General features: G+C 32.5%; 1 protein-coding gene and 1 long non-coding RNA gene across 3 annotated transcripts in view; both read left to right on the forward strand.

The window, feature by feature from the left end:
• The first annotated feature begins 227 nt into the window (after window positions 1-227).
• Window positions 228-26,770, forward strand: part of LOC133183004 (uncharacterized) — a 37,734-nt gene continuing 11,191 nt past the window's right edge. The window contains exon 1 of the mRNA XM_061317915.1: window positions 228-515. Within this exon, the coding sequence (XP_061173899.1) occupies window positions 274-515 (242 nt within the window). The 5' untranslated portion in view covers window positions 228-273. The remainder of the gene's footprint in view (window positions 516-26,770) is intronic.
• LOC133183005 (uncharacterized) lies at window positions 3,141-26,715 on the forward strand. 2 transcript variants are annotated; one of them, XR_009720572.1, is made up of 6 exons: window positions 3,141-3,256; window positions 6,080-6,175; window positions 10,606-10,710; window positions 10,924-11,021; window positions 23,767-23,839; window positions 25,763-26,715. It is a non-coding gene; the product is annotated as an uncharacterized LOC133183005 (long non-coding RNA). The 2 variants fall into 2 exon arrangements; XR_009720573.1 differs by having other exon boundaries at window positions 3,141-3,249.

A 26,770-nucleotide genomic window follows, 5' to 3' on the forward strand; every position in this document is an offset into this window, starting at 1 on the left:
ACTAGTTAATGGTATGACCAAAACGGAAAATTACCATACAAGAGTAAATGAATCTTATAGATATAGTCAAACACACGATAAAAAAATCAAGTAAATTTGTGTCACAGCAAGAAACAACTGTCCGTCCGTCTCCATCGGCAGTACCAGTTGGTGTACGGTAATAGGGTGTGAATATTAAATACATGAAATTTAAATACTACTCAATTTTTTTAAATCAAAATAAGTAAAAATGATAAGAAAATTTCTTGTTATGTGAGGTGTATACAACTGCAAATGGCGGAAGAAATCGTGAAGTACTCAGAAGAAGATTTAGAGTTAGAAACTAATTTGTTGGAAAAAACTGTGCATAATCTACAACAACCACCTCAAACAATAGCTATAATCGGTCAACATGGATGTGGCAAGTCATCCTTCATAAATACTGTCATGGCGGTGTTTTGTGGTGAATATCACGAGCGTGCACTTGTTGGGGATTTTGGGGATGAAGGTGGACATGTGACTCGTCGGTTATTCAGGTAAGTCCATTATCAAGGTAAAGGTCAATTTGAAGTTCGTAAAAGATTACTACAGCTAAAAGCTTTAAAGAAAACTAGAGCCGAATTTTCCCCTCTTCATTTTTAGATTAGGATTTCCCCCGTTTTATCAAAAATAATTTGGCAAAAAGTTTATATGCAGCGGTACTTGTTCGTTCAAGAATTTTAAAATATTTATCAGGCCACCTTTAAAAGATTTAATTATAATAATTTGTTTGCGCTCTACCTGACTAGTTTTAACCGGGTTTTGCGTAGGAAAAATTCGGATATTGGAATGGTAAAAATGGCGGTTGGGCAGGCGGACCCCATTTATCCGGATAACTCCTCCCACAGTTTTTAGCTCATCTGAGCTGAAAGATCAAGTGTGTTTTTCTAAGCACATTTTGTCCGTCGACACTCTGTCCGTCCGTCTGTAAACTTTTCACATTTAGAACCACATTTCTAGATCCAGTTTCAGCTACAAAGCATCCTTGGGTAAAAGGGATTCATGTTTGTTTAAATGAAGGGCCACATCCGCTTTCAGAGGGAGACAAAGAAGAACCAGTGAAAATTTGGTAATAGGGGGAGTCTTACATAGGAGTATATATATATATATATATATATATATATATATATATGACATATGGCTTTAGGAGACCAAGGAGGATATATTTTCTGGCTTAGGGAGACCACTGGATTAAGGCGACCTTTTTCGGTCTCCCTATTATTTTGACCTCATCAGTATTGCAAATGTCTTTTTATAGATAAATAAACAGTCTGCCATTAAATATTATTAATCTTTAACTCTGTTATTTAACATTCAAAAGTTGTCTAATTCCTATCATCTTCCCTAAAAAAGAAAAGAATGTATAACCTACGTATAATTTCAAAGGATAATTTTTCTGCATTTTGGAGACCATGAAAAACATGCAATTAAACAAAAAATCTAGCATATATATTTTTTCCGCTTTTGATATGTTCAAATGAGTGTTTCTTTAACTTAGTTTTCCACTTTTTATGTTAAAAACCTAAAAAGGAAAAATATTGTAAATTTATGGACCATGTTTTGAATTCTTAGCAAGTGCTTTCCGTCATTTGTTCCGAATGCCATCTGAATGCCTCTTCAGTTTTCAGAAAATGACCTCTGAACATCATGAATGTTGAGAAATTTGGGTAAGTAACTAAAATGATACAGTAATAAGTTGTAATTAAGAATACGCAAGACAAACATTCGTGTTTTTTTTTTGTTTTTGTTTTTTTTTTTTGGCCTAGTAATTTAGCTTTTAAGAGAAAAAGTATGATTTTAAATAATCATTAGACTATAGTTCGGTATATAAAATCCTGAAGGAAATTCGAAATAAAGTTAAATGATAGGCCCCTATATTTTTAATTCTTTTATGCAAGTCCACAAACAAATTGCAGAAAATATTTAAAGATTAGGCCGAACGTAGAAAAAAATAGTCTCGCAAGTTGACGCAGCTATGTCGAGCTTAAAAATTTAAATTAAACTTTCTGTAAACATCATGCAGGACATGATCATCATGATATAGTATAAATGAAACAGACCCTGTAAGAAAAAAATAGCTGTAATTTAATAATTATTTATTAATATAATGTGGTCCTCTGCTGTTAAAATACATATGCAGTAAAAAAAGGGTGAAGCAGATTTGATACAATACATGGCTGAAGGAACGTACGAAATGAAATTTAGGTATACTATAGAAAACATTGCTCCTTTATGTTTGGACCCTCTCAATAATAACCTCTGATGATCTATTTTTTACTTTTGCTTTTGGCCCCCCTAAATAATAACCTCTGGTAATGTATTTTTCTTTTGCTTATTAAGAAATTTTTAGTTTGTAGCCTCCCCCAACCTGAAACTGAAAAATGTTGTTTGGTTGTGCTCACCCCCCCCCCCTCCAACTAAATTACGTACGGGCCTATTCTCCATCCCTGAGGTTTTCTTTCACCAAAGAAAGATTAATTGGTAACAGTTCAGATATATAGCAATATTTACGGAAGGGAATATTCTCGTTTAATTATGAAGATGTGACAGTAACTAAATGTTACACAGTGAGTGTAACATTTATTTAATATTATTGTAACAGTTAATGTTTACAAATAGTGAAATACTGATACTATGAAATTTTAATGGATATATAGAAAATATACAAGTACAACCATTATTGTAAACCACATACACGAAAAGCTTTTTTTTTCCAAGCAATTGGAAATTCTTTACAAATCATTATCGCAGCCTAGTTCCCTTCATTATTTTCAGCAGTTCAGTGACGGAGATAAAATGATCATTTGGGGTTTATACCCCCCCCCCTCCCCACCAAATGAAACTAAAAAATGTTTGGTTTTGGTCCCCTTCAACTGAAATTGATTCCTACTTACCATGCTTACAGGCTTAACTATGAAGATGTGACAGGGAGTGTAAAAACAATAATTGTTCAGACGGATACATAAGCTGATATAAATATCAAATTTTAATGGATAGATAGAAATTAATATACAATTACAACCATTTATTATAAACTACATAAAGATAATTTTTCAAGCAATTTGAAATTCTTCATTTTTTAAGATAATATTTTATTTCGTATATATATGTTTATAGGTTTATTCGTATCAACAAATCTGTGTACGAGTTAATAACGCACCCTGGGTTCCCTGCATTTTCAGTGACAGAGAACCAGATATAAGAATGCAGGGAAACAAGCCTTGTTACAAGGTTTGAGGTTTGTTTATTTTATATTTTAATTTACACTTTTTTAAAATTATTATGCAAAACTCTGTGTGCAGATGAATATTTACATTTTAATGTTATAAGTCGTTTTGTGGTTCATTTATTTGCGGTGACTGTCCCACGTGTGTTTACCTGTTTACATTCACCTACTGACCTAGAGTCTTCAAAATATACCTTCTGTAATCATGACTGTTGTAATCTTGTTTTTATGTTAGTTTACCATATGTAACTTGACTGTTGTATAGATTTATAGCGATCACTGCAAGCTTTTAATATTTATGTGAAGAGAAATTTCAGACTATCAATCACAGGCACTTGTTTCATATACGGTGCACCCCTACTTATTTTTACCACAAGGTATCTAACTCAATTTTAGGCACCCTGCTTCAAGCTCGTATTTTGTTCATATATCAATCATTAACCTACTTTAAAATGACATCGTTTGCTTCAAGAGACTTTTTTCTTGTCAAATAAATCGTTTCAGACGTCTCTGGTCGAGACTCTTTATTGTAAACCACTCATTTATTCCTCGAAAATTACCTCGATACATTGTTAAATTTAAGACTTTAGATGGGATACAACTTCCAGTTGAGGTAGAATAAAACCAGAGACTTCCGAGTATTCCATTCCGAGGTCTCTGGTTTTATCCTTCATTTATAACCCCAACCGCAAATTTGTTTTGAAAATTACCTTGATACATCTTAAGACTTTAGATGATACAAATTTCATTTTTTTCACAGGTCACAGGGTTTCAACTTAAAAAATAAAAATTCTCACCGTTAAGATATGTTGGAAATTTTAGCGTGATATGTTGATAATTTGCCAAATTATTATGTAATAAAAGGGACTTTATATGATCTCCCGGCGCTGTCACTTTAGTTCAGTCTTCACAACAATTCTTTTTCAGCACATGCCCTTCGGGCATGTAGACCTATCATTTTTACCCAGCGCATTCAAATTTGTACATGCCCTACTCAAAATTCTTACATTTACCAGTATTGTGCTACAAAAAAAAAACATTAGGTATAAAGGTTTTATATTAATTTTTTCAGCATTGTATTTCTCCGTGACTGTACCACGTGTGTTTATTCACCGTGATTGCCATTTTCTAAAGCGTTTTTGTTCATTAATAACTTTTGAGTTGCATGCTGGTCATTTGTTGGCCGGTTTAGCTGAACTGAATTTCAGAAATGGGATCATGACTGTAGTGCCACAGTATGTGGCATCGATGAACGTCTCGTAATTTAGCAAGAAACTTCCAGAAAACAAATAGGTTAAACTAAACACTTCAATGATTAGATTGACAATCATTTGACAGGTCGTATCGAGAATGTAGACAGGCAATCCATCTAAGACATTACATATAGCAACGTTTACGGGAATAATGGGGGTAGGACAGAATAAATGGCAAGTAAAGATCGTAAAATGAAAGAAGATTCACATATGCCCTCTTCGGACATGTAATTTGACAATTTTTACATGCCCAGCTGCAAATTTAACAGGTCCCTGGCATTGGACTCCCGGGTTATTTGGAAGACTGTTAGTTTAGTTTCATGAGGTCCGACAACATTGTTTCTCAATGTCTGCTCCCTCTACCCCATACACTTATCTTGATAAAATTATATAAATTATATTATTAATTACCCTGGTATATAAATTGTATAAACCGGTCTTGTTATAAATTATATAAACTGGTCTTGTTTATATAATTTTACAATGTCATAAACAGCTGCTTAAGTGCATATAATATTGTATTAAATGGATTTATATATAGGATTAGGGAAAGATCCTCACTTGATTATGCCAGCATATTTTGCTCGTAGGAGTTTATTATCTACCACACATGATCAATGTCACTTTTGGACGTGAATGACTTTTGACACCCTAACTTCAGTTCAAATCAACGTTAACTTTATGTGACGTCTTTCTGAATCTTTTTTGGCATGTAACTTGGGTAAAAACAATTAAAGTACTCTCGATGCATTTGATTTCTCTTAGCCCGTTTAAACATTTCCTAGGTCTATACCAGTTTTTGCAGGGGCGAAACTATATAGAAGTTGGAAAAGAAACCTATCCCCTTTTTGACGTATTTGGTTTTCGAGGGGTGAAAATTTTCAATGTTACACTCAACTACATGCAACATTTATTATATTATACTGAATGTTTTATACAAATACAAATAATAGTGAACCTTGAGCGCATAAATCTGCGCAGTCACTATTTTTTGGAATATCACCCGTCGTCAAGCAATGTTGACTGTTGCGACACTGGAGGGCGTGGCTTCATTATTCAGTGGGTAATAGTGCTTTTTAACAAATGTTTCTTGACGAATCAGATTGATTCATTTAATATACCTGAAAGTACAATATTAATTAATTGTCATCATTTTCCTATATTAGCTTTTTACTGGTAATGGTTTTGAAATGATAGGAACATGCACTGTTCAAAAAGTCTTAAAATGTTGTTTTGGCTCAATTTCTTTGTTAGATTACTGTGTTGAACTAAGGCAGGTCAATTAAAGTAACATGATCCAATAGATTCCATGTACATTTAGTACTGTAAAGTAGACAAATTTATTGTTCTCACAAATATTTCTCAAATATTGATTTAAGTTGGTCTCCTGAAGGATGTATTAATGCATTTGGTCTGCTTAAGGTATAATATAGACATGCATATTTTATTTTGAATTTGTATTATGTCAATCATTAGAAATATATGGATCTTAATTAAAAAACATTGTTTTTATTAGAATTTAAGATATGTATAATAGGCATATATTCTTCATGCTTTTCCATAATTAAGTCCTTTTTTACAGGGTCTCTGCTAGAATCATGTGGACCCCAGTGTAACACATCTATGGAAAGAGAGAAAATCTCAGCTCAAGGGTCAACATGTCTTTATTCCAAGAAAGGTAAATTGATAATTTTTTTCTGCTAAAATATTCTTTTATAAATTATAATATCAATGCAAAAGAATGAACAAACAACATACCTAACAACATTTTGAGAATGAAAGTGCAATAACAGTTAATAATTATGATCAATTGAATGAATGTTAATAATCCAATCAAAGTCCTTGTTGTATATCATTTTTGCTAGGGCTGTGTATTGAGCAAAAAAAAAGAAGAAGACATTTTTTAATGCGATATGCAATATATTGGATTCTTTAACAATTCTGTCAAAAAAGTCTTATAATTCATTATGCATGAATTTTATAAAAATAATAATTGTTTTGCAACTCATTTTTAATTTTTTGTCTCACTGTCTTTAAAAATTACACTTCAAATTCAAACTTTTCTTGACTGTAAAATCAACATGCTAAGTAAAGTTGTCTATGTATTTTTATGATTTTGTAATAATCATCTAAGATGTGCTACCTCCTTAACGATTATATCATTTTTGATCAGTTTTAATTCAAAACAGTTAAATATAATCTTTGGTGATTGAAATTCCCAACTTTTTCACAGAATTACATAAAAAAACTGCCTGCCCAAAATGTATTGGAATTAAGTTATTTTTTGGATACGATATATTCATTAATCTAGATATGTATCAATATATTTGGTGCAGCCCTAATTATTGCTGGTTCATAAATAACTAAAAAATAAACAAATGCCAAATGTTGGCATGGTTGGCATTGCAACTGTATCTTACACATTCAAATCAGGCCATTCTTACAAGTTTTGAAACATGTTGGGTTCTTCACTAGTGCCGCTACTACAGAGAAGACAGCTTGTTTATAAACTGTGTCATTCAAAGTTTCAGTATATATATGAGAAACACAACAAATCTGAATGCTTAGCCATTACACTAAATGATGAATCTACTTTATTGTGTTATTTATTGACATTTGACAATCATGATTTATAAATCATTTTGAAATTTTTAATTTAAACAAATTAAAGCAATTCCCATCAATTCCTCCCTAGACAAATATATTAATGATAATTTTTACAGCAATACCTTGCTGTAAATTTCAATTCAAGTGATTTGATTTTTGATTTTTTTTTGTTTGTTTGTTTGTACATTTATGGTTAATTTATCCTTAGAAAAAAATTAATAAGAAAGTAATTTTATTAAAATTTTATAACTTAAATAATGTCTAGATTCATGTATTGAATCATAAAATTGTTTTGAGAGATGTATCATATCATAATGTCTGTGTATTATCCAAACCCAATATACCTACATATCACGATGTATCATTTCAGCATTTATTTGTTAGTGTTGTTTGATTTGTTTTGTATATGCCCTTTCCTGCTCAGAAAGCAGAAAGCAGAAGTTCTTGCTTCATAATTGTCACTCAAGACCTGAAACTGTATTAGAAATCTGTATGACGTGTGAAATTTCATATCTGTTTTGACATAGTTGTTAATTTGTATAACAAAATGCAATAATACAACACAATTAATTTAATAGCATTAATTTTTGTATCAGCAAAAAAAAAAAAAATATTTTCCCTACCTACTGACCCAAGTGTTTAAAGACTCAATCGGCAATGCCAAACCAACAATTTTTTAATTGTGGCCTTATCCACTGATATTTCTTTTGTTCTGATTCTTAGTTTCTTTTGTTCTGATTTTTTGTTCATTGAAAAAAATTAACGCCTTTTCTTTAATTCCTTAATTTTCAAGTTGAAGAGTGCATCCCGACAATCAGTTATGATGTTACAGTGTCCACTGTCCAATCCGACAACTGTGCAATCCAGCACACTGGACTTTCCAACCATTAAAACTTAAATATTTTATTCACAAAAATTTCTTTATAATATATATAGAATAAAACACTGTATATTCCGACCACTGTACATTCCGAATTCTGGTGCTTTTTGTCGACAAGACTAGATAATTACCTTATGATTTTACCCGGGTAATTCGACATAATTATACATTTGTACCATAATTAGTCGCTAGTCCCATTTGGGCACAAGCTTGGTCTACTTAGTAGTTAATTACATGTATTAGTTTGATGGTGTTTATATAAACAATAAATGAACTGTGTTTGAATTTAAAAATTAGGCAATCAGTACTCTTCGTTGTTATCAATTTTATTCTTGCATTGACAAAATAGCATCCACGCGATAGAAAATAAAAAGGAGTACCTGATATTTAGATTGCCTTTACCTAACAGAATAAATAAGATTTTTTGCTTGAAATTGAAATCAAACATGCAGTCAGAGTCCTTTAAAGTCATGTCTCCCTAAAAAATGAGTACAGCAAACTACTGTATAACATGACAACACACAATTTGAAGACAGCATCTCGTCTAATAGAAAATGTTTCATTTCCGGGTTAATATACACTGAATTAAGTGAGACTGTGCACATAAAAGATTTGCAGGAAGCAAAAAACTTCCACTTTAAGTAGACCCATTAAATTTTAAAATGTTAATGTTGTTTGATAAAAATTAAATCGCAATAACAATGTTTTAGAGGTACGTCCCATTTGTTTGAAAAGTCACGAGAGGGTATTAATAGCACAGTCTATCTTGAGAAGTTAACAATGCAGAAAAAATCGGAGAGAAATGTAGTGTAGAAAAAAAAATAAAACCACTGTTTACAGAAGGTAGACAAAATATTTAATATCTACTGTTAGTAAGTAAAATGCTAAAAATTAAATTGCAACAACTCGAAGTGATTGGCAGTTCCATCTGTTTTGCACGTTTAAAAGAAATTATCGTATATTACTACAGAGTTTACTAGTGCTGTAACAAATGATGTGTCTCAAAGAAATGTTAATCAGCCGAAGGTATATTTTATACAACAAAGAAACACACACACACACACACTTTGACAATTAAATACACATGTACTCTAAACCTAACGAAAATTTTTTTTTTTTTCTGTATGAAGTCACCTGACATTTATCATAATGCTCAGAAATATTCAACACTGGGTAATCCGACACACTGTCTAATCTGACATTGATTTTATTCCCCTTCAACATGTTGGATAAGACAGGTTTCACAGTATATCAATGACGTAATGTATGCAATATATAAATAACTGTCCCACCTGCCTGCTAATGTGGAAACAAAACTTCCCTCCATAACAAAAGAGTGCACCAATGGAGATCATTCGGCAAACCTCGGCTGATTCCGTCACCTTCATCAAACGTTTGATGAGGTACGAATCGGCCGAGGTGTGCCGAGTGCAATGGAGATAATCTCGAAACTTGTGTAGTAAGATCAACTCCTAACAATGCACCACTTTTCAGCATTTATATTCATTGCTTAAGGGTTTATTCTTACTAATGAAATAAGTTGAGGTGATGCCTATATTTACTGTAAGACATTTGTAATAATGAAGCATTTGTGAGATGTACCCTTTATCAGTTATTTACAAACAAGGCATTTGAAGAGGATGAGCACAGTGCATTTTTTTTATCTGAAGTTAAGGTGATTTTAAGCAAAAAACATTTCTTGTCCATATTTAGAAAGCAAAATATTTTGACTTAGTTTAAAGTTTTATAAACCCATTAAACTTGTTAAAAAATTAAGTATGTAAACTAAATTTTGAATAAAGAGTTGGTCCTCTGTGTAAAACTTGCTCTGTGAGCAAGTTGGAATTACAATGCCTTTCACGATTCCTTCACAAAAAATGGGGTGATGACCCACAATATTAATAAATGTAGATTAAACATCCTATTTATGTCAGTTATTGTATTAAATGAGCTTTCAACCATTTTATGCTTTATGGTTTTAAATAATATTTTATATTTCATAAATTAGACAGTGAAATTTGCAAAAAAAAAAAAAATTATTGATTTTTAAACTGTTGTTACATTTAGGAATGTGGGTATATGTACATATCCTGTTCAAGTCTTTGTGTATCACATTATATCATGATATACTTCAGACAAATTACATGTAGTACACCCGTAGTTTTGAATACAATTCATACATTGATTTCATTTGCCGCAATGGTCTCTTTAATATTGCAATAATGCATTTGGTCTTCCTAATGCATGTATAATGCAGGTACTGTATATACTCTATGTCCAACTTATAGGTGAGTCATAAAAAGATTAGTATTTTGAAACCAGGTTAAAACATCAGAGCATTGATTTGAAATTGTCAATTGATTCTGGCAAAAAGTTGTACCGATTTATAAGCGGGTCAATAGCAAATCCCTCCAAAATAACCTCAAAAAATACAACTGATTTATAGGCAGACCACCTTATAGGCGAGTATATACGGTATAGTTTTTGTTGAATTTTGCTAACAGCAAAACACTATGAATAATGAATTTTGGAAAAAAAGATTATTAAGTTTAATGATGCATGTATGTAGTATAGAAATATTGTTCATATGCCTGTACATGGTACAAATATGCATTTTACAGAGTGTACATATGCCAGAATCATATGGACCGCAGACTGGCCCTGGTGATTCCGTTAAGAAAAAAGAGGAAAAATCAGTGCTTGTGCTCATTGGTCATTGGACAAAGGTAAATAGATTTATTTCATGAAACTAAACATGTAAATTACTAGGATATTAAAATATCATAATTAAAATACATGTACTGATTTATATATATATGGATATCAGTTGGTCTCCTTGATGCAGTTAAATGCATTTGTTATCCCTTTTAAGTGGATCTTTTAAATATTATGCAGTTTATTTAGAAGCTCTTTATTATCTGCACTGTTCACTTTTACAGGGTGTATGCCAGAATTTTTTGAAGAACAGTCTGAATCTGACATGGAAAAAATGAAGAAAAACAGCCTTCCTGTTTATAAATCTACATTCTGACAAAGGGTAATTTTGTTTAGTTCAATTAGAAGTGCACATTTAATTTCAGTTGCTTTCCTTAATGATATATTATAGCATTTTTATTCCCTTATGAACAATATGTATACTTGTAAAGCATGTATCACAAAATCTTCTGCAAACAAAGTTTTGGGTGTATTTTGCTTGTTGCTTAACGTCCCTCTTGAGAATTTTTCACTCATATGGAGACGCCACCACTTGCTGGTGGAGAGCTGCAAATTTTTGTCCTATACTCAGCACTTACGGCCATTGAGCATTGAGGGATCTTTATCGAGCCAGCACCTACTGTGACACGGGACCTCAGTTAATATTTCTGTCTCATCTGAAGAACGGGTCTCCACATTCCACAGTGGGATTCAAACTCGCTATGTAAGGATCAGCTTCTTTCTCCGCGACTCTAGAGTAGACGCTCTAACCACTGCATCTGCTCTACTTTGGCAACTTTGGGTGTATATAAGCATGGTTGTATATAAGCATAGGAATCATCATGTCCATCTGTCTGTTCATGTGTTTGGCCACTTGTGTGACTAGCTTTTTTGTTCCAATTCTGGCTGAGATAAATTGATTTAGGTCATCTAAATACAAACAAATTAAGGGAAATTACTATGGTATTGGGATGAACATTTTGGAATACTGTCTCATTGTTCCATTGTAGTTGGTCTCTTTAATGTTGTAATAATGCATCTGGTCTTCCTAATGTATGGCATACACTGTATGCATGTATAATGTTGTTAAAGTTGGATGAATGTAAAACAGTTCTTGCGTGATGACAAAGGTAAATAGATTTAGTTCATGTAACTAAACATGTAAATTACTAGGGTATTAAAATCTCTCGTTTTGAATACTGATTTACATGTGGAGAGTAGTTGGTCTCCTTAATGCAGTAATAATACATTTGATCTTCCTTATGCATACTGCATATTTATTTTTATATAAATTTAATGGCTGACATGTATGAGGGTTGATCCAAAAGTTTGTTGAATTTCTTCATATTTTATTTATTTATTAGTGAAAGAGGTTGAATACTGATTTAGATGTGGATAGTAGTTGGTCTCCTTAATGCAGTAATAATACATTTGGTCTTCCTTATGCATACTGTATATTATATAAATTTAATGACTGACATGTACGAGGGTTGATCCAAAAGTTCGAGGAATTTCTTCATATTTTTAGGTCACCTGAGTAACTCAGGTGACCTATTGCTATCCGTTTTCGTCCGTCGTCGTGCGACTTACATTAACATTTGAACATTTTTAGCTTCTTCTCTGAAACCGCTCAACCAATTTCAACCAAATTTGGTATATAGCATCTTTGGGTGAAGGGAGAGGGCAAACAAACATTATTTTAAAGATTGCCTTTGCATGTCGTTTATTCTGGGCATTTATGGCAATTAATATTAAAATCGTCCAGACCTGTTAAAACCCATGGATGTCCACAAAAATGTTACTCAAATCAAATTTCATGTTAAAATTCGAAGTAAATATAAATACCTGTGTAATTGTATAATGGTGTAACAAATGTTTAAGAATGCCATATTTAAATTTCAAAAATTGCTCTAAATGTGCATGAGATAAATATCTAAATGCTGTGAAGAAGCACTGTGCTACAATTACCATATTAAAGAAGTGATTTTAATGAAATCTTGTTTCTAAAAAAACCTGTAGAAAATTAAAGAAAATTAGAAATCACGATTCTTACCCCAAAACCATCAGATGGTATGAAAGCCTTCAAACAATGTGTTTTACATAATTCGCATTTCCAAAAACTGTGATCATTAATTTGCCGACCTATTATTGTATGTTCTAATGAAGGAGAATTCATGTGCAAACTTCTACATGAGAAGAATAAAAGTATTGCCGTGTCCTGCAAGAAAACAAAATCACATTATATTATCAATTGCAGATGGTGTCTACGTCTTTCAACTAATTTTGCAACGGCAAGAGTATCTTCTATGTAGTAACTGTTTTGAACCAAGACATCCTACTGACAACTAAGTCCATGATACAGAGCTTTCTACTGCCTTGTTTAGAATTTTACATGTCGAGAAATTTATGGTCAGTGTAATGACCTTGTTTGCAAATCTAAATCTTCATTACGTCTAGTTTAGACTTTCATGTGAATTTCATGGTCCCTGTCCCCCTGGGGCCTGAGGGGCGGGGCTAAAACCACCAAAAATAATGCAATCTTTAAAAATCTTCTTCTTTACTCCTGGACATCAAGCAGTCAAACTGTTCGCATCATTGTAATAAGCATTGAGCCCTCTACCAAAATTTTGAAATTCATGGCCCCAGGATCAGGGGTTCTGGTGCTAGGATGGGGCAATATAGATCATATAGTGAAAGTGCATTATTTCTTTGAAAATCTTATTCTCTGCTCCTGGGTATTAAATAAAGTAACTAAGTACATAGTTATGAAAAGCAAGACTGCCTCTTCCAAAATTGTGAATTTCATGGCCCCAGGGTCAGGGGTTCTGGTGTTAGGGCGGGGCTCTATTGATTATATAGTGAAAATGCATTAATTCTTTGAAAATCTTATTCTCTGCTCCTGGGTATTAAATAAAGTAACTAAGTACATAGTTATGATGAGGAAGAGGCCTCTTCCAAAATTTTGAATTTCATGGCTCCAGGGTCAGGGGTTCTGGTGTTAGGGCGGGGCTCTATTGATTATATAGTGAAAATGCATTAATTCTTTGAAAATCTTCTTCTCTGCTCCTGGGTATTAAATAAAGTAACTAAGTACATAGTTATGATGAGGAAGAGGGCCTCTTCCAAAATTGTGAATTTCATGGCCCCAGGGTCAGGGGTTCTGGTGTTAGGGCGGGGCTATATTGATTATATAGTGAAAATGCATTAATTCTTTGAAAATCTTCTTCTCTGCCCCTGGGTATTATTTAAACAAACTAAGTACATTGTTATGATATTCAAGATTGCCTCTTCCAAAATTGTGAATTTCATAGCCCCAGGGTCAAGGGTTATGGTGAAAAAGGGGGAGGGGCTCTATTGATTATATAGTGAAAAAGCAAAATTTCGTTGAAAATACTCTTTTCTGCTTCTGGTTAAAAAGCAAAGAAGCTAAGCATATAGTTATGATGAGCATGATTGCTTCTTCCAGAGTAGTGAATTGCATAACCCCTGGGTCAGATGTGCTGGTATAATGGTGGGGCTCTTGATGATATAGTGAAAATGCATTAATTCTGTTAAATAATCCTGTCTGCTCCTTAGTGTTAATCAGATAAACAAAGTGATTACTTACATGTATGATGAGCAAACTTCAGGTCCCAGGGTGAGAGGCTCTGGTGTTTCTAGGTGTGTGTGTGGGGGGGGGGGGGGCTCTATTGATAATATAGTGAATCTGTAGTAAAAAATGCATTATTTCTTTGGAAATCTTCTCTGCACCTGGGCATATCAGAGGCAAAACAAGTAAAAGTTTTCATAAAGATTTTTGAACATCTGGCTTCGGGGCCACCAATGTATAAAATCTCAGCTCAAATCTCAACCTCAAATCTTAGATTTCTGCCTCAGCTGAGATTTTCCTAAAACATCATGCCACCAACATCTCTGAGATTCGATCATCTCACCTAAGCTGAGATTTGAGAAAAATCTTGGACTTATTCTCGTTGTTATATACGACCTTTTTTTCTGAAAATGCATGAATTTGTTGAATCAATGATTGAATTTACCTTTTAGTCAGTTATTTATGCAATATTTTAGTGAATATCACGAAAAAACACATCCCACACTTCCTTCGTCTTTTATTTGTTGTTTCGAGTCATTCAACAAAGAGGATTCCATTTCGACATTTGCGACAATAAATTTTCATTGAACCCCCCGTAAAAAATCCCTACAGAAGAATAACACAAAAACATATCTAAACTTTGTAGTCTTGGTTCGTCTGTCGACATAAACACACAAAAACATACACCGAGGCGTCACTTCCACCATTGTGACGTTACATGTAGCAGGTAGGCGGATCAAGACCATATTCCCCAGACTGATTAAAAGAAATCATTTTTCTTTGTTTGTTATATATGTTAGATATATCTATAATTCTTAATTCTCCATAGCAAAAAAAAAAAAAAAAAATATGAGTCATAGGGACTATTTAAATTTAGAATAAACCTGAGTGAATTTTTTTTCTAGCAGATCCACAAAAAAAAAAATGCTCAGTAGGCCTATATCATGTAAATTTCTCACATGCTGTAATAAATTTCGCGAGTATACCATAATTGTGGAAAAACAGCAAACATATCCAGGAGCAGGTAACATACGCATGCTTAGTTTTACAGGATTTAATTTATCAAGGAAATTTCTCGAGGAACTGTTTAATTGTCGGTGAATTTCAGCTCATATCCCCCCAGAAGGAAGAAAAACCGGCTGAAATTTGAACTAAGGGCATGTATAGGGAAGCCGCAAACTAACACATCGCATTTTTCTACGATCCCCTGTGTCAAAATGTCTCGGAAAGTCTTCTTTTTTTTTTTTTTAGATAAATAATAAACAACGAATATAGCACCACTTGACAAATAATCATCGTTACATTGAAAACCCAAATCAATCTCGCATACGCTCATTGAGTAATGAGAAACTGATTAATTTCTAATTGTATCGTAAATAAAAGTTTCACTGCGTAATGATGTAATTTTTAAAAAAAAAAAAAGAACCTACGGATCATACTTTTTTGCTTCAAAATGTAAGTTGTCGTACTAAAAAATACTGTTTGTTAAAAAAGAATCTATTCTTGCAAGTACTATAGCTAGCAAGTACATTTGAATAGATGCAGTCCTTCTTGTGATTTATACATGTATTTCAGAATGGTCATAAGTCAAGTTTATTCTTATAAATAATATAAATGGTCAAGGATTTAAGTACGCACAATACATTGTGAGTATAAAGTCGATCCAAATTCTCAATCAAGAATTTTATAGATTTAATTAAGAACCAAATTAGACAGATTGCTATCATCTGTAATAAATAAATGGCGATTTACATATTATTTCGAAAGAACAGAAGAATTTGTACATGAAATTCTAGACAGATTTCTTTTAATATTTCGTATAATATTTACCTTAATAAATAGTAAAATATAACTTCCTGGGAAAAAAAATACGGGACCGAGGAGTTTTGATATTTTATCTGGTCATATTTCCTTTTCTGATATACATGAACATTGTGAATTACATGTTATAAAAATGTCTTGTCACAAATAGCTCATTTAAATATGAATTAAATTAATTATATTAATTCCTGTACGAATGAAGATATAAATGTTATGTACGAACGTGCCACTAGAATATTCTATTCTTTATTTTTTTCTTTATTTATTTTTTTCTTTTGGTAAAGTTTAAAGTGCTTGATTCCATGCGTGGACAATATTAATATAATAAGAATATTTACATGCGCGTAATCACCCCCCCCCCCCCTTCGCAGGATAATCAAGTTTTGGGAGAAATTAACATCCTTTCTGTGCTTGTATGTTAATTTCGTGTATTTATTGATTAAAATGTGCACTGTCACAACATTTGCGATCATTTTACCATAAAAAAAAAAATTGTGAGATTTTGTTTGAGACTGGTATACATCAATCTCAAGATTTTCTGAGAAATCTCAGAATTTTTTCTCAGCTGAGTCGGAAAAAACGTTGGTGGCACGCATGTTTGAGAAAAATCTCAGACGTGAGAATCACTGTAAATAATGTACTTGAAAGGTTAATAGTATAAGAGAATTATGCAAGGTTTTTTATCGTATAATACAAAAAGTACTTTCATAGTTTTAATGATCAGGTAGACTTGTAAGTAATAGATGAATAAAATTGAGACAAAAATAACTTGTCTTATTCAATGTTCATCAAAGACCAAAAGAGTCCAATGTAAGAGATTTTCAACAAGGAATTAAAATACCGGGTAGTACAGAAGCACTAATAGTTTGTTAATAACTGTATGGTGATAGTGATAAATGGGGAACAGATTAGAACCTAATTTATGAACTGTTCATGAACACTAGACTAATTATTTTGTTGATCCTGATCACCCTATTTTTCTTGCTTTTGGGCAACAAAGCTTCACCTTTCAGTTCATTTTATACTCTGTGGATCCTCTTAATTGTTGTATTATAATCAGATGACCGTTAAGGCCCTTGGGCCTCTTGTATTTATTTATTAGGCCAAAGTTTTTATTTTTTTTGGTTTACGATTTTCTGTCTCAAAAAAATGCATTGGGTGGTCGAAAAATAAAAATAAAAATAATTTAGGATTCAACAATTTCATTTTAAAATACCAGCAATGTTTATTTTAATAAAAATAATACACGTCAATACACGTAGTACTTTTAAGTTTTATTGTCTAGATCACATAACTCTTTTTATTTAATTTTAATTCATTTCTAACTTTAGACTGAATGTCATTTTCATTTAGTTCTGATTTTTGTATGTCAATCAGTGCTTGGTTCATGATGTTCAACTTCTTTATATGCTCTTCAGTGATATGTGATGTGTTATAAACCTCAGTATCCCCACAAACTAAAAATATGGATCCAAATTTAACTAAAGTTTAATTTAGATTGAAGAAAAATACAATTTAATTGTTTAACGATATTAAAAGTAATTGACGTTCAAAATAAAGGTTAATTATAATAATTTGATCATGCATGGATTTATCTCCCTATTTTGGGAAATGCCATTTTTGGGGAATGGGTAAACAAATTATTGTCTATTTGATGAAATTGGAAAAAAAATTTAAAATGTTGCTAAATCATGTATTCAGGGGTAATTCATTTAACATTTCAGCATGAACTCTAATTTGGGCAACCAAACGACAATTAAATATGATCCATCTTAATTCATCATACAAGATCAATTATGAATAATAGACTAATAAAATTAAAATAGACTTCAATTAATATAAAGTATTTATAAAACTTATGGTTGTACATGTACATGTGTGTATGAGATTTCAATTTAGGTCATTATAGTGAATCTGTTTCTGGAGATTATAAACCTCCTGCAAAAATTATACTAAGTACACATTTTCTAAAAGTCCTCTTTTAATATGTATTAATGCATTGAAAATATATTTTTCTATCTGAAATAATGCCTAAAGTCCTTACCATTCACTCGCAGATCAATTGAGTAGGTGGAAATAACTTAATAAATGTATATAATTACACAATATCATCATTTTTAGAAAAACGGAGGAAATTCGGATTAAAAGTTGGCGATGTTTTTACAGTGTTTTTAAACATGTGTTATGACTGTAGCTTTAATAAATGAGTTAAATAGATGAAAAATACAGACAATCTGACATTTTTACTTTGTGTTTTTCCAAGATAATTAAAAATAAAAGCATTGTTCAGTGTTCACCAACTGGGAAAAATACTGCCAAATTGGGAAAAACTGAACTCATTTTCAATTGGGAATGGGGCCGAATTTTGGCCCCTGAGAAGGCACTGATAAATCCCTGTTATCTATAGGTGTATGTCTGTTAGGTCGATCAGGGTTGGGCATACACTCCTCAATATTACAGTATGAATTTAGCCAATTGAGACATTGCAATTGGGGAAAGGGATCATGCATCCAAGATTTTATTCACTTTTCCATGCAGAAAAAGTTCTTTAAGTGTGTGTCATTGCTTTCAGTGAGGAATTACCTTGTTACATGACAGAACCACCATTTCTGGTTTGCACATGTGTTTATTTACGGTCACCTAAATGTTTGTAAAGTTCTATATAATTTATAAACGCTTATCTGACTAAGATGCATTCTAAAATTTAAAACCCACCAGCTCAGCTGAGAAAAATCCGGAAAAATATGTCGGAAAAAGACATTATTTTTATTTTCATGATTGGTGAAAATTAGGGTCGGCGGAATCGTAAACCAAGTGAAAAAAAAACTTTGGCCTTAGTGAAATTGGTTGAATACTGATTTACATGTGGAGAGTAGTTGGTCTCCTTAATGCAGTAATAATACATTTGGTCTTCCTTATGCATACTGCATATTATATAAATTTAATGACTGACATGTATGAGGGTTGATCCAAAAGTTTGTTGAATTTCTTCATATTTTATTTATTTATTAGTGAAAGTGGTTAAATACTGATTTAGATGTGGATAGTAGTTGGTCTCCTTAATGCAGTAATAATACATTTGGTCTCCCTTATGCATACTGTATATTAATATAAATTTAATGACTGACATGTACGAGGGTTGATCCGAAAGTTCATGGAATTTCTTCATTTTTTATTTATTTGTTAGTGTAAGTGGTTGAAAATTATAGATAAGAATTATATAGACACTTGTTGAATTTTTTTAATAAACAATATTTTAAATATTTATGATAGTAACTCTATGGCAGTTGCCATAGCAAAGGATGTTTGAAAATGCAGGGGAGATATTTACTCGTTCATTATCATTTTAATTCTTAATACGTGAAATAAGAAAAATCCTGCACTAAGTGGCAAATAAAATGAAAATTTTGTCATAATTACGATTGCTTGACCACTAATATACCTTTCTGTGAGAGTTTTACTGATTTAACTTGATATTTAGATTATTAGTTGATGATTTCTTGTTCATATTTTAATTGTTAGAGAACATCACATTTTGGTCAAGTTATAAGTTTTGTTAAAATCTTGGGAACACTCTGACTTAAAGGGGTATACTACTGATACAGGCTGGAGAAAAATGCATTAAGCAACTGATTTACCAGTGGCATTAGAAATTTAAGAAAAACAGAACTTCCATGGAGGTTGATTAAAGGTGTGGCCGCCCTTTTGGAGGGTCTGTTTTTCTCATAGACAAATTAAGCGTTGATGGACGTTGACCGCTGACGTACTGTGCTTGACTTTGCTTCTGAAATTGGAACACCATATGCAAAGATGGGGAGTATTTTTGAAATATGAGTGTAATATTAAGATAAGTTGATCCATGTGAGAGGATACCAAGGCTTTTCTTGAGAGAGAAAAGGAGAAAAAGGCAGAATATTCTGTAGAATTACTTAGTCGAATTGAACATGAGGGTGAGATGCTCCTATAACGCTCCTATAATGTGACATGACATACTTAACTTGACGTTACGTAGAAGTCTCCCCCTGATTTTACAACTATCAATGTTCAGAAAGCTCGTGTGACCTTATTGGTAATTGGAACATGGTGAAAATTTCCAGTATTGTTGCATAAAGACTCCATATTATAAATATGCCTATTGTTTGCTTTCATCAAATCACAATAAAATTTTAGAGATAATTAAATTTCACAAACTTTTGGATCAACCGTCGTATTAGAAAAAAGATGGATCTATTAGATTGAACAGGTTATAATTCACCTGAGTCATTTAAATTACTTATTGCTATCTGTGTTTGTTCAGTCATCATGTTTCAAGTGTTGTCTGTAAACTATTGAACATTTTCAGCTTCTTTTCTGGAACCAGTTTCAACTAATTTCTCAGTTGAAGTATACAGACATAATATAGAAGTGATTTTATTGACTTTCTCAATCTATCCTGAATTTAAAAATGTAAATATAAGCATTTGATTGTAAATATTGAACATTTAGCATCTCATAACCAGAGTTGGAAATTACTGACTGCACGAGGTAGTCTGTTTTTCAGGTAGGCAGGGACAAACTTTAGATTAACCTCGGTGGTCGAGGTCATTTAAACAGCTAGTTCCTGTTTTCCTTTTTTTTTTTCAGGGTATAGTAAGTCTATAGAAAATAAGTAAAATATAGTATATCAAAGGAACACTTCTAGTTAAAAATTTGAGTTGACCTTAGGACCAATATTGGTTTCAGTCTTTAGAAAAAGCTTATCGATGTATGTTCCGATCACTGACTTTAGGCCACATGTGTGTAGTTTCTTGTTTCTCATGTATTGCTTTAGTTCTACGTTAATGGTAATCTAACAACCAAGCTTTATGACAAATGAGATGGCTTTAACTTTTCAATTGTCAACTTCCCTTACTTATTTAGCAATATACCTTCATCACCTGCATACAGGGTTTATATCTCTCAGTTGATTTGATACGAAAGAGCATCCTCTATGTTTGAAATTTTTTTAAAACGAGGTAAGTTATTGACAAACAAGTTGCTGAAACAAGAATATCAGCAGTCTTGTTTAAAGTTATCATTTTGTAAATTCTATGGTCGATACAATGACCTTGTCAGCAAATACAATTTATCATTAAGTCAAATGCTGAGTGACGTTTTTCATACTTATTGTTAGGCCATTATTTACACACTGAATTATCGATGGATTTTTCCATTGTTTCCCAGTTGTGACAAGGAGCACATGGCGTGTGTGACCGGTCTGCAGGGGATGCTTACTCCTCCATGGCACCTGATCCCACCTCTGATGTTTTGGAGGTCCGTGTTTGCTCTGCTCCTATTTTGTATTTTTTGATGGGCTTTTGAGCTTGAATACTGTTTGTTATCTCGATATATTTCATTCTAGTCAACTGTGTGTTCATATGATCCTACCTCAGTATTTACAGAATTATACATCCTTTGTATGAGGGTCATTCTTGATGTCTGACTGAGTAATGGCAATGGGACATAAAACCTTAACTGACCTTACCACATTCTTTTCTAATCTGAAAACCCTCATGCATTTTTAGCATAACATATCGCCAATGCACACATTTTTCCCAAGGAATGAACTGCATCTACTCTGCATAGAACAGTATCTCTCCCACTGGCACAACAGTACTATTACATGTCATTATGTTCTTGAAAGGAAAACACAGCAGTTATTGCTCAGCAAGATTCTTTTTCCTGACACCTGCAGTATCAAGTAACACAAAGTGAATGATTAGTGTCCTCGAACAAAGTGTGCTTACAATGAGGTATAGTTCCGGTTGATTGCATTTAGTTAAAGAGAATTTATGATCTGCATTTCTGTAGATGTCTTTTATATCAACACCAAACATGCATTTAAGGAAGAAAATATAAGTAAAATGCAAAAGCCTGTATAAAAAAATCAAAGTGCAAGGACAAGTGCACTTAAGGAATGCTTAATGGGCCCTTTTTCAGTGCTGTATTACTTTAGAATATATTACCAAATTGTTCTCTTTTAGTAATAGTTAAACACAAGTGGACATTTCTAATTAAAATCACGCTAAAACATCAATCAGCATGGATTTGAAACAAATGAAGTTTTTTAAATGCCTATAGATCCGGAAAAGTCATATCAAACCCATTTTGAGTTTCAATCGTTTATTTAAATCAAGGGGAGGAGGCATTTAAATCTTAAATCAGACACTTGAACAATCTGATGGTGGATCATTGACAGGCACATTTGCCGAATGATACTTCTTGCGCTATTTTACCCGAGAAAAAAATTGAATGAAGTTGTATAGATGCCTGTATCCATAGTGATCAAACTATGAAATTGGTACGCTTGCATTTGAAATAATGCAGTAAGTATTAACATTAGTTCCTTTATATTTTAAAATGAAAAAAGGTGTATTTGGGTGGCTTTCAATACTGGTACCATTGTCTTGCTTGAATGTTAAAAATGTTTGACACTTTTATTTATGATGACATTTTAACGACACTAAACTCTCTTAACCCTTCTGTGTTCCTAACCCTCCCGTTTTCCTAAAACCAAATACATGTACATACAAACTTCTCTATGCGGCATGACTTTGATATAATGATACAAAACGTGGCTATGCTTTACAGTGAGCATCTTTGAGGAATGTTTACCTGGGTAGAACTCACGTGACTACCGGTATTTTAAATAATTTATTCCATGGGTGGGTTCAACATAGCTAGATCATACAGGTAAATCTAAGCTCTTACTTGCTATAGGAAAAACATTGAACTTTTCATACATTTTTTTAATATTTTAAGTACAAGCCTAATCTTGTACAAATTTCCTACTTTCACACAAGTTTTATAAATGTATAATGCGTTTTTTGTCAATCACACAAGTTTGTACAACGTTAGGCTGACAATAAACAAAAGCTTTGAAATGAATGACTGTCCTCGATTTACTATAGAAAATCACGAATGTTGGCTGACCCCTACTACATTGTATGGCTTTGCTCTTTGTATATTCATGAATTTCAGCAATAAAATTTGTTGAATTTAGGGTTTAGATATCAATTAATGATCTGAGATGGAAAATTAAGCTTAATTTGATTCTTCATTTTTTCACATTTTACCGGGGCCCATAAGTGCACTCGTTCTTTAGTGTTTATACAGGTAAAAAGTTTGAAAAAATAAAAATGTGCCAACAAATGGATTCGAACCAGGACACTAAAAATGTTCATGGTGAGAGTCTGCGGTCTACCATTCTGATCTATGCTGACTATGAGGACATTTGTAATAAATATAAACCAGTAAGATAGAAATAGGTTTTCACGTTTTTTGTAGTTTTTTTTTTTTATATAAATCTAAAGCAGGGGTACGTGCCCCTAAAAAAACCTTGTTTTAAATAATTGCTTAAATCAAAATCTATCAAAATTTCATAATTTAATTTAGGGGCAGGCAAAGGGTGATTATATTGCATCTATCGGGTATAAATTTTCTTATCAGAAAATTGTAGAGATATGCAAGGTTAATTAATGACAACATTTATTTTTCCTTTTTGCCTAATACTTTTATGATTTTCACTAATAAATTGATGATTGAAAAAAGCCTTTAATGTGACTGCTGATTTTATCTCCATCTGTTAATTTTTAACACCTTTTCTCGTGATTATAGGAGATAGAGAACAGATTATGATTTCTAACATTTACTGTTACAGATCATTTCCTTGAGATAGGTGGAACCAACAGTCAAATCCAGACACCTTTAAGAAAAGTAAAAATCTGACTCAGGTAAAAAAAAAATCATTTACAGTTTTATCAATTAGTAATTTTTACCTTAATTAACTGGACAAATCTCATTTGACGATATACAGGTCAAGAATGAAGAGTTTAAAGCCTAGTAGGGATTTTGGTCAATCATAACAGGTAATATGCAGCCCCTATTGGGAATTTTACACTCATATGGAGACGCCACCACTTGCCAGTGGAAAGCTGCAAATTCTGTCCTATACTCTGCACTCACAGCCATTGAGCAGTGAGGGTCCTTTTTCATGCCAGCACCTACTGCGACATGGGACCTCAGTTTATAAGGTCTCATCCGAAGGACTGGTGTCCACATCCCACAGTGGGATTCAAACCTGTGATGTAAGGATCAATTCCTTACTTCGTGACTCTAGAGCAGACGCTTTAACCATGGCGCCACGCTTGTGACTAGCTCAGTTTTAAAGAAATCATTCAAGATATTTTTTATCAAACTTAATATGCTGTAAGATTAGTAAGACCTATTCAACTATTTCAAAAATTTTTGACCTTTCCTGTGACCTTGACCTCACTTTCCTTTAATTTGCATCTTGCATGGTTTTAAACCATTTAAGATATTGTTATCTAAGGCTATGCATCTATACATAATTTGGTGAGAACTTATCATCTATTCATTTTTTTTAAAATTTTTATTTCAATTTTAAAGAAACTTTTCAAGATATTCTCATCAAACTTCATATACTAACACAAAATTTCATGTTGCATTACTATACACTCGGCGGGGCATTCATGGCCTATGGACATATTTCTAGTGTAATTTGCTATTTCTGTTGTTTGTTTACTTTCGGTCAGTAAGTGCCCCCAAAGGGCAAGCCCCAGTCCTAATTTCTTTTCCAGGGTTGCAACAGCGCCCCCTAGAAAAACAAGTTGCACCATCCAATCAAATCTTGTTTTGTGCTGCTTTATGCCAATGAAATTAAGGCTGGACAGCATATGTATTATATTCTGACCAATGGGGTTGCCGTATTTTCAAATAATTAGGATAGACTTACCACTTCAGCATTCCTTTCATCACTGAAGTGATATGCATGCTCAAAAATTGACTAAGTTTCATTTTTGTGTCAACTGCAGAGCAGAACGACACTTAGAGATCACTTTACCTGGTGTCTGTCTGTCCGTCTGTCACACCTTATATCTCCAAAATTTTTAGAGGCAGGGTTTTGATAATTAGCATTTATATATGTTTTTGAGCTCATGATACTATACTTTGAAACTGTATGAAATTCAGTTACCACAAACTTATTTAAATACTATGAAAATACATTGGGATCAGTATTCTACAATGAATCGTGTTGACTGACAAAGTGACAAAGTAAAGACAGTCTGAAATCTCTTTCCTCCGAGGATTGTTGGAAGCACCTACATGTGTATTAATAAAATGATAAATAGTTATTCCTCATAATTTCAATTAAATTATTCATTTGAGGACTGGGGAACCATATTTTCTTTGATTGCCAGATTCTATCCCAGTCTTTTACTTTTGGATCCTTTTTTTTCCTTGCAGGCAAATGCATGAACCTCCATGCTAATATTAAATTAATAGCTGACCACTCTTAGATTTATTTACCTCTTTAATGAAGATACCTAGCAGGCGACATATACATTCCTTGAAGCACTCTAGTTCCTATTTGATTTTCACTAATATAATGATTATTGAAAAAAGACTAAGGTGCTCTATAGTGATCAGTCTATTCATTCATCTGTCTGTCAAATACACATATCCCTTGTTCAGAATACAGGTGACTCTAAATACTTTAAACTTTATATTTTTTAATAAGGTACATGTAGCTGCTTTGGAACATCTGAAAGGTCTATTACATTATCGCTAGTTTTACTAGTTTTCTTCATGTAAGTTGAATATATTTCAAACTTTTAAATTTTTATTTTTGCCAGGTAAGAAAGAAATTCAGGAGTTCTTAAATTGCCCTCAGAGTTCTTGGATTGCATCAAACTGCTAAAAGACCTCAACAAAAACAGTGTCTTGAAAAAAAAATGAAAATATTCAGTGAAAAAAAAATTATGAGAGAAAAAGCCACTAAAAATCTTCAAGCCTTTGAGCTGAAATCTGGAAGTCAATCTGTGGACTTTACTGGTATGTCTTACTAATTAAGTCATCATTTGTGTATAATAAATACACTAAACTGTAAACACTTGTTAAAATGTATATAATCTTTAGATATAATTTGTAGCTCACAGACATCAATAGTTTCATGTAATTTAAGTAATAATGAAAATTTCCTGTTGTCTGGCTAGATTAGAAACTATATATTATTGTCCAATTTTGGATATTGTGAAATAATTCATTTAGTAAAATTGGGTATGCATACATGTGTGTACACTTACATGTAAATTAATTGTTAAAGCAAATTTAATCTATCATTAAGTTGAATGTTGACTAATGTTTTTCATCAAAATTGTTTACACTGAATTGTTTGTGGATTTTTCCATTTGCCCAATCATGTCAAGGAGCACATGGCAGAAAATGCTTTCTCCTCCATTGCACTTGGTGTTTTTAGAGGTCTGTGTTTGCTCTGCTCCAATTTTGTATTGTTTCAATGGACTTTAAAGCTTGATCACTTTTGGTAATCTTCATATTTTATATACTATTAGAGTACTTGAAGAGAACTGTAAAGATTTAACATACAGTATAATGCATGTATATTGCACTTTAAGTAGAGTGTATGTGGTTTAGAAATGTAATTCATCTCATAGTGCATTGAATTTGTTGAAAATTAGAAACTTTGTTGAAATTGTTTTAGAATAATGTTAGATTGCAGATTTTTTTAAATCATGCAAGTAAGATATTGCTAAATATTCTTAAGCTTTTCTGGACAGTCTAGATGAGTTCTTGCTATATACAGTCCCTGAAACGTTCTACTTTCCCACTTGCACGGTGAGCGA

This window comes from Saccostrea echinata, unplaced genomic scaffold (genome assembly GCF_033153115.1).
Source record: "Saccostrea echinata isolate AGI-Se365-2 ecotype Australia unplaced genomic scaffold, CSIRO_AGI_Sech_v1 ptg000009l, whole genome shotgun sequence".
Lineage (NCBI taxonomy): Eukaryota > Metazoa > Mollusca > Bivalvia > Ostreida > Ostreidae > Saccostrea > Saccostrea echinata.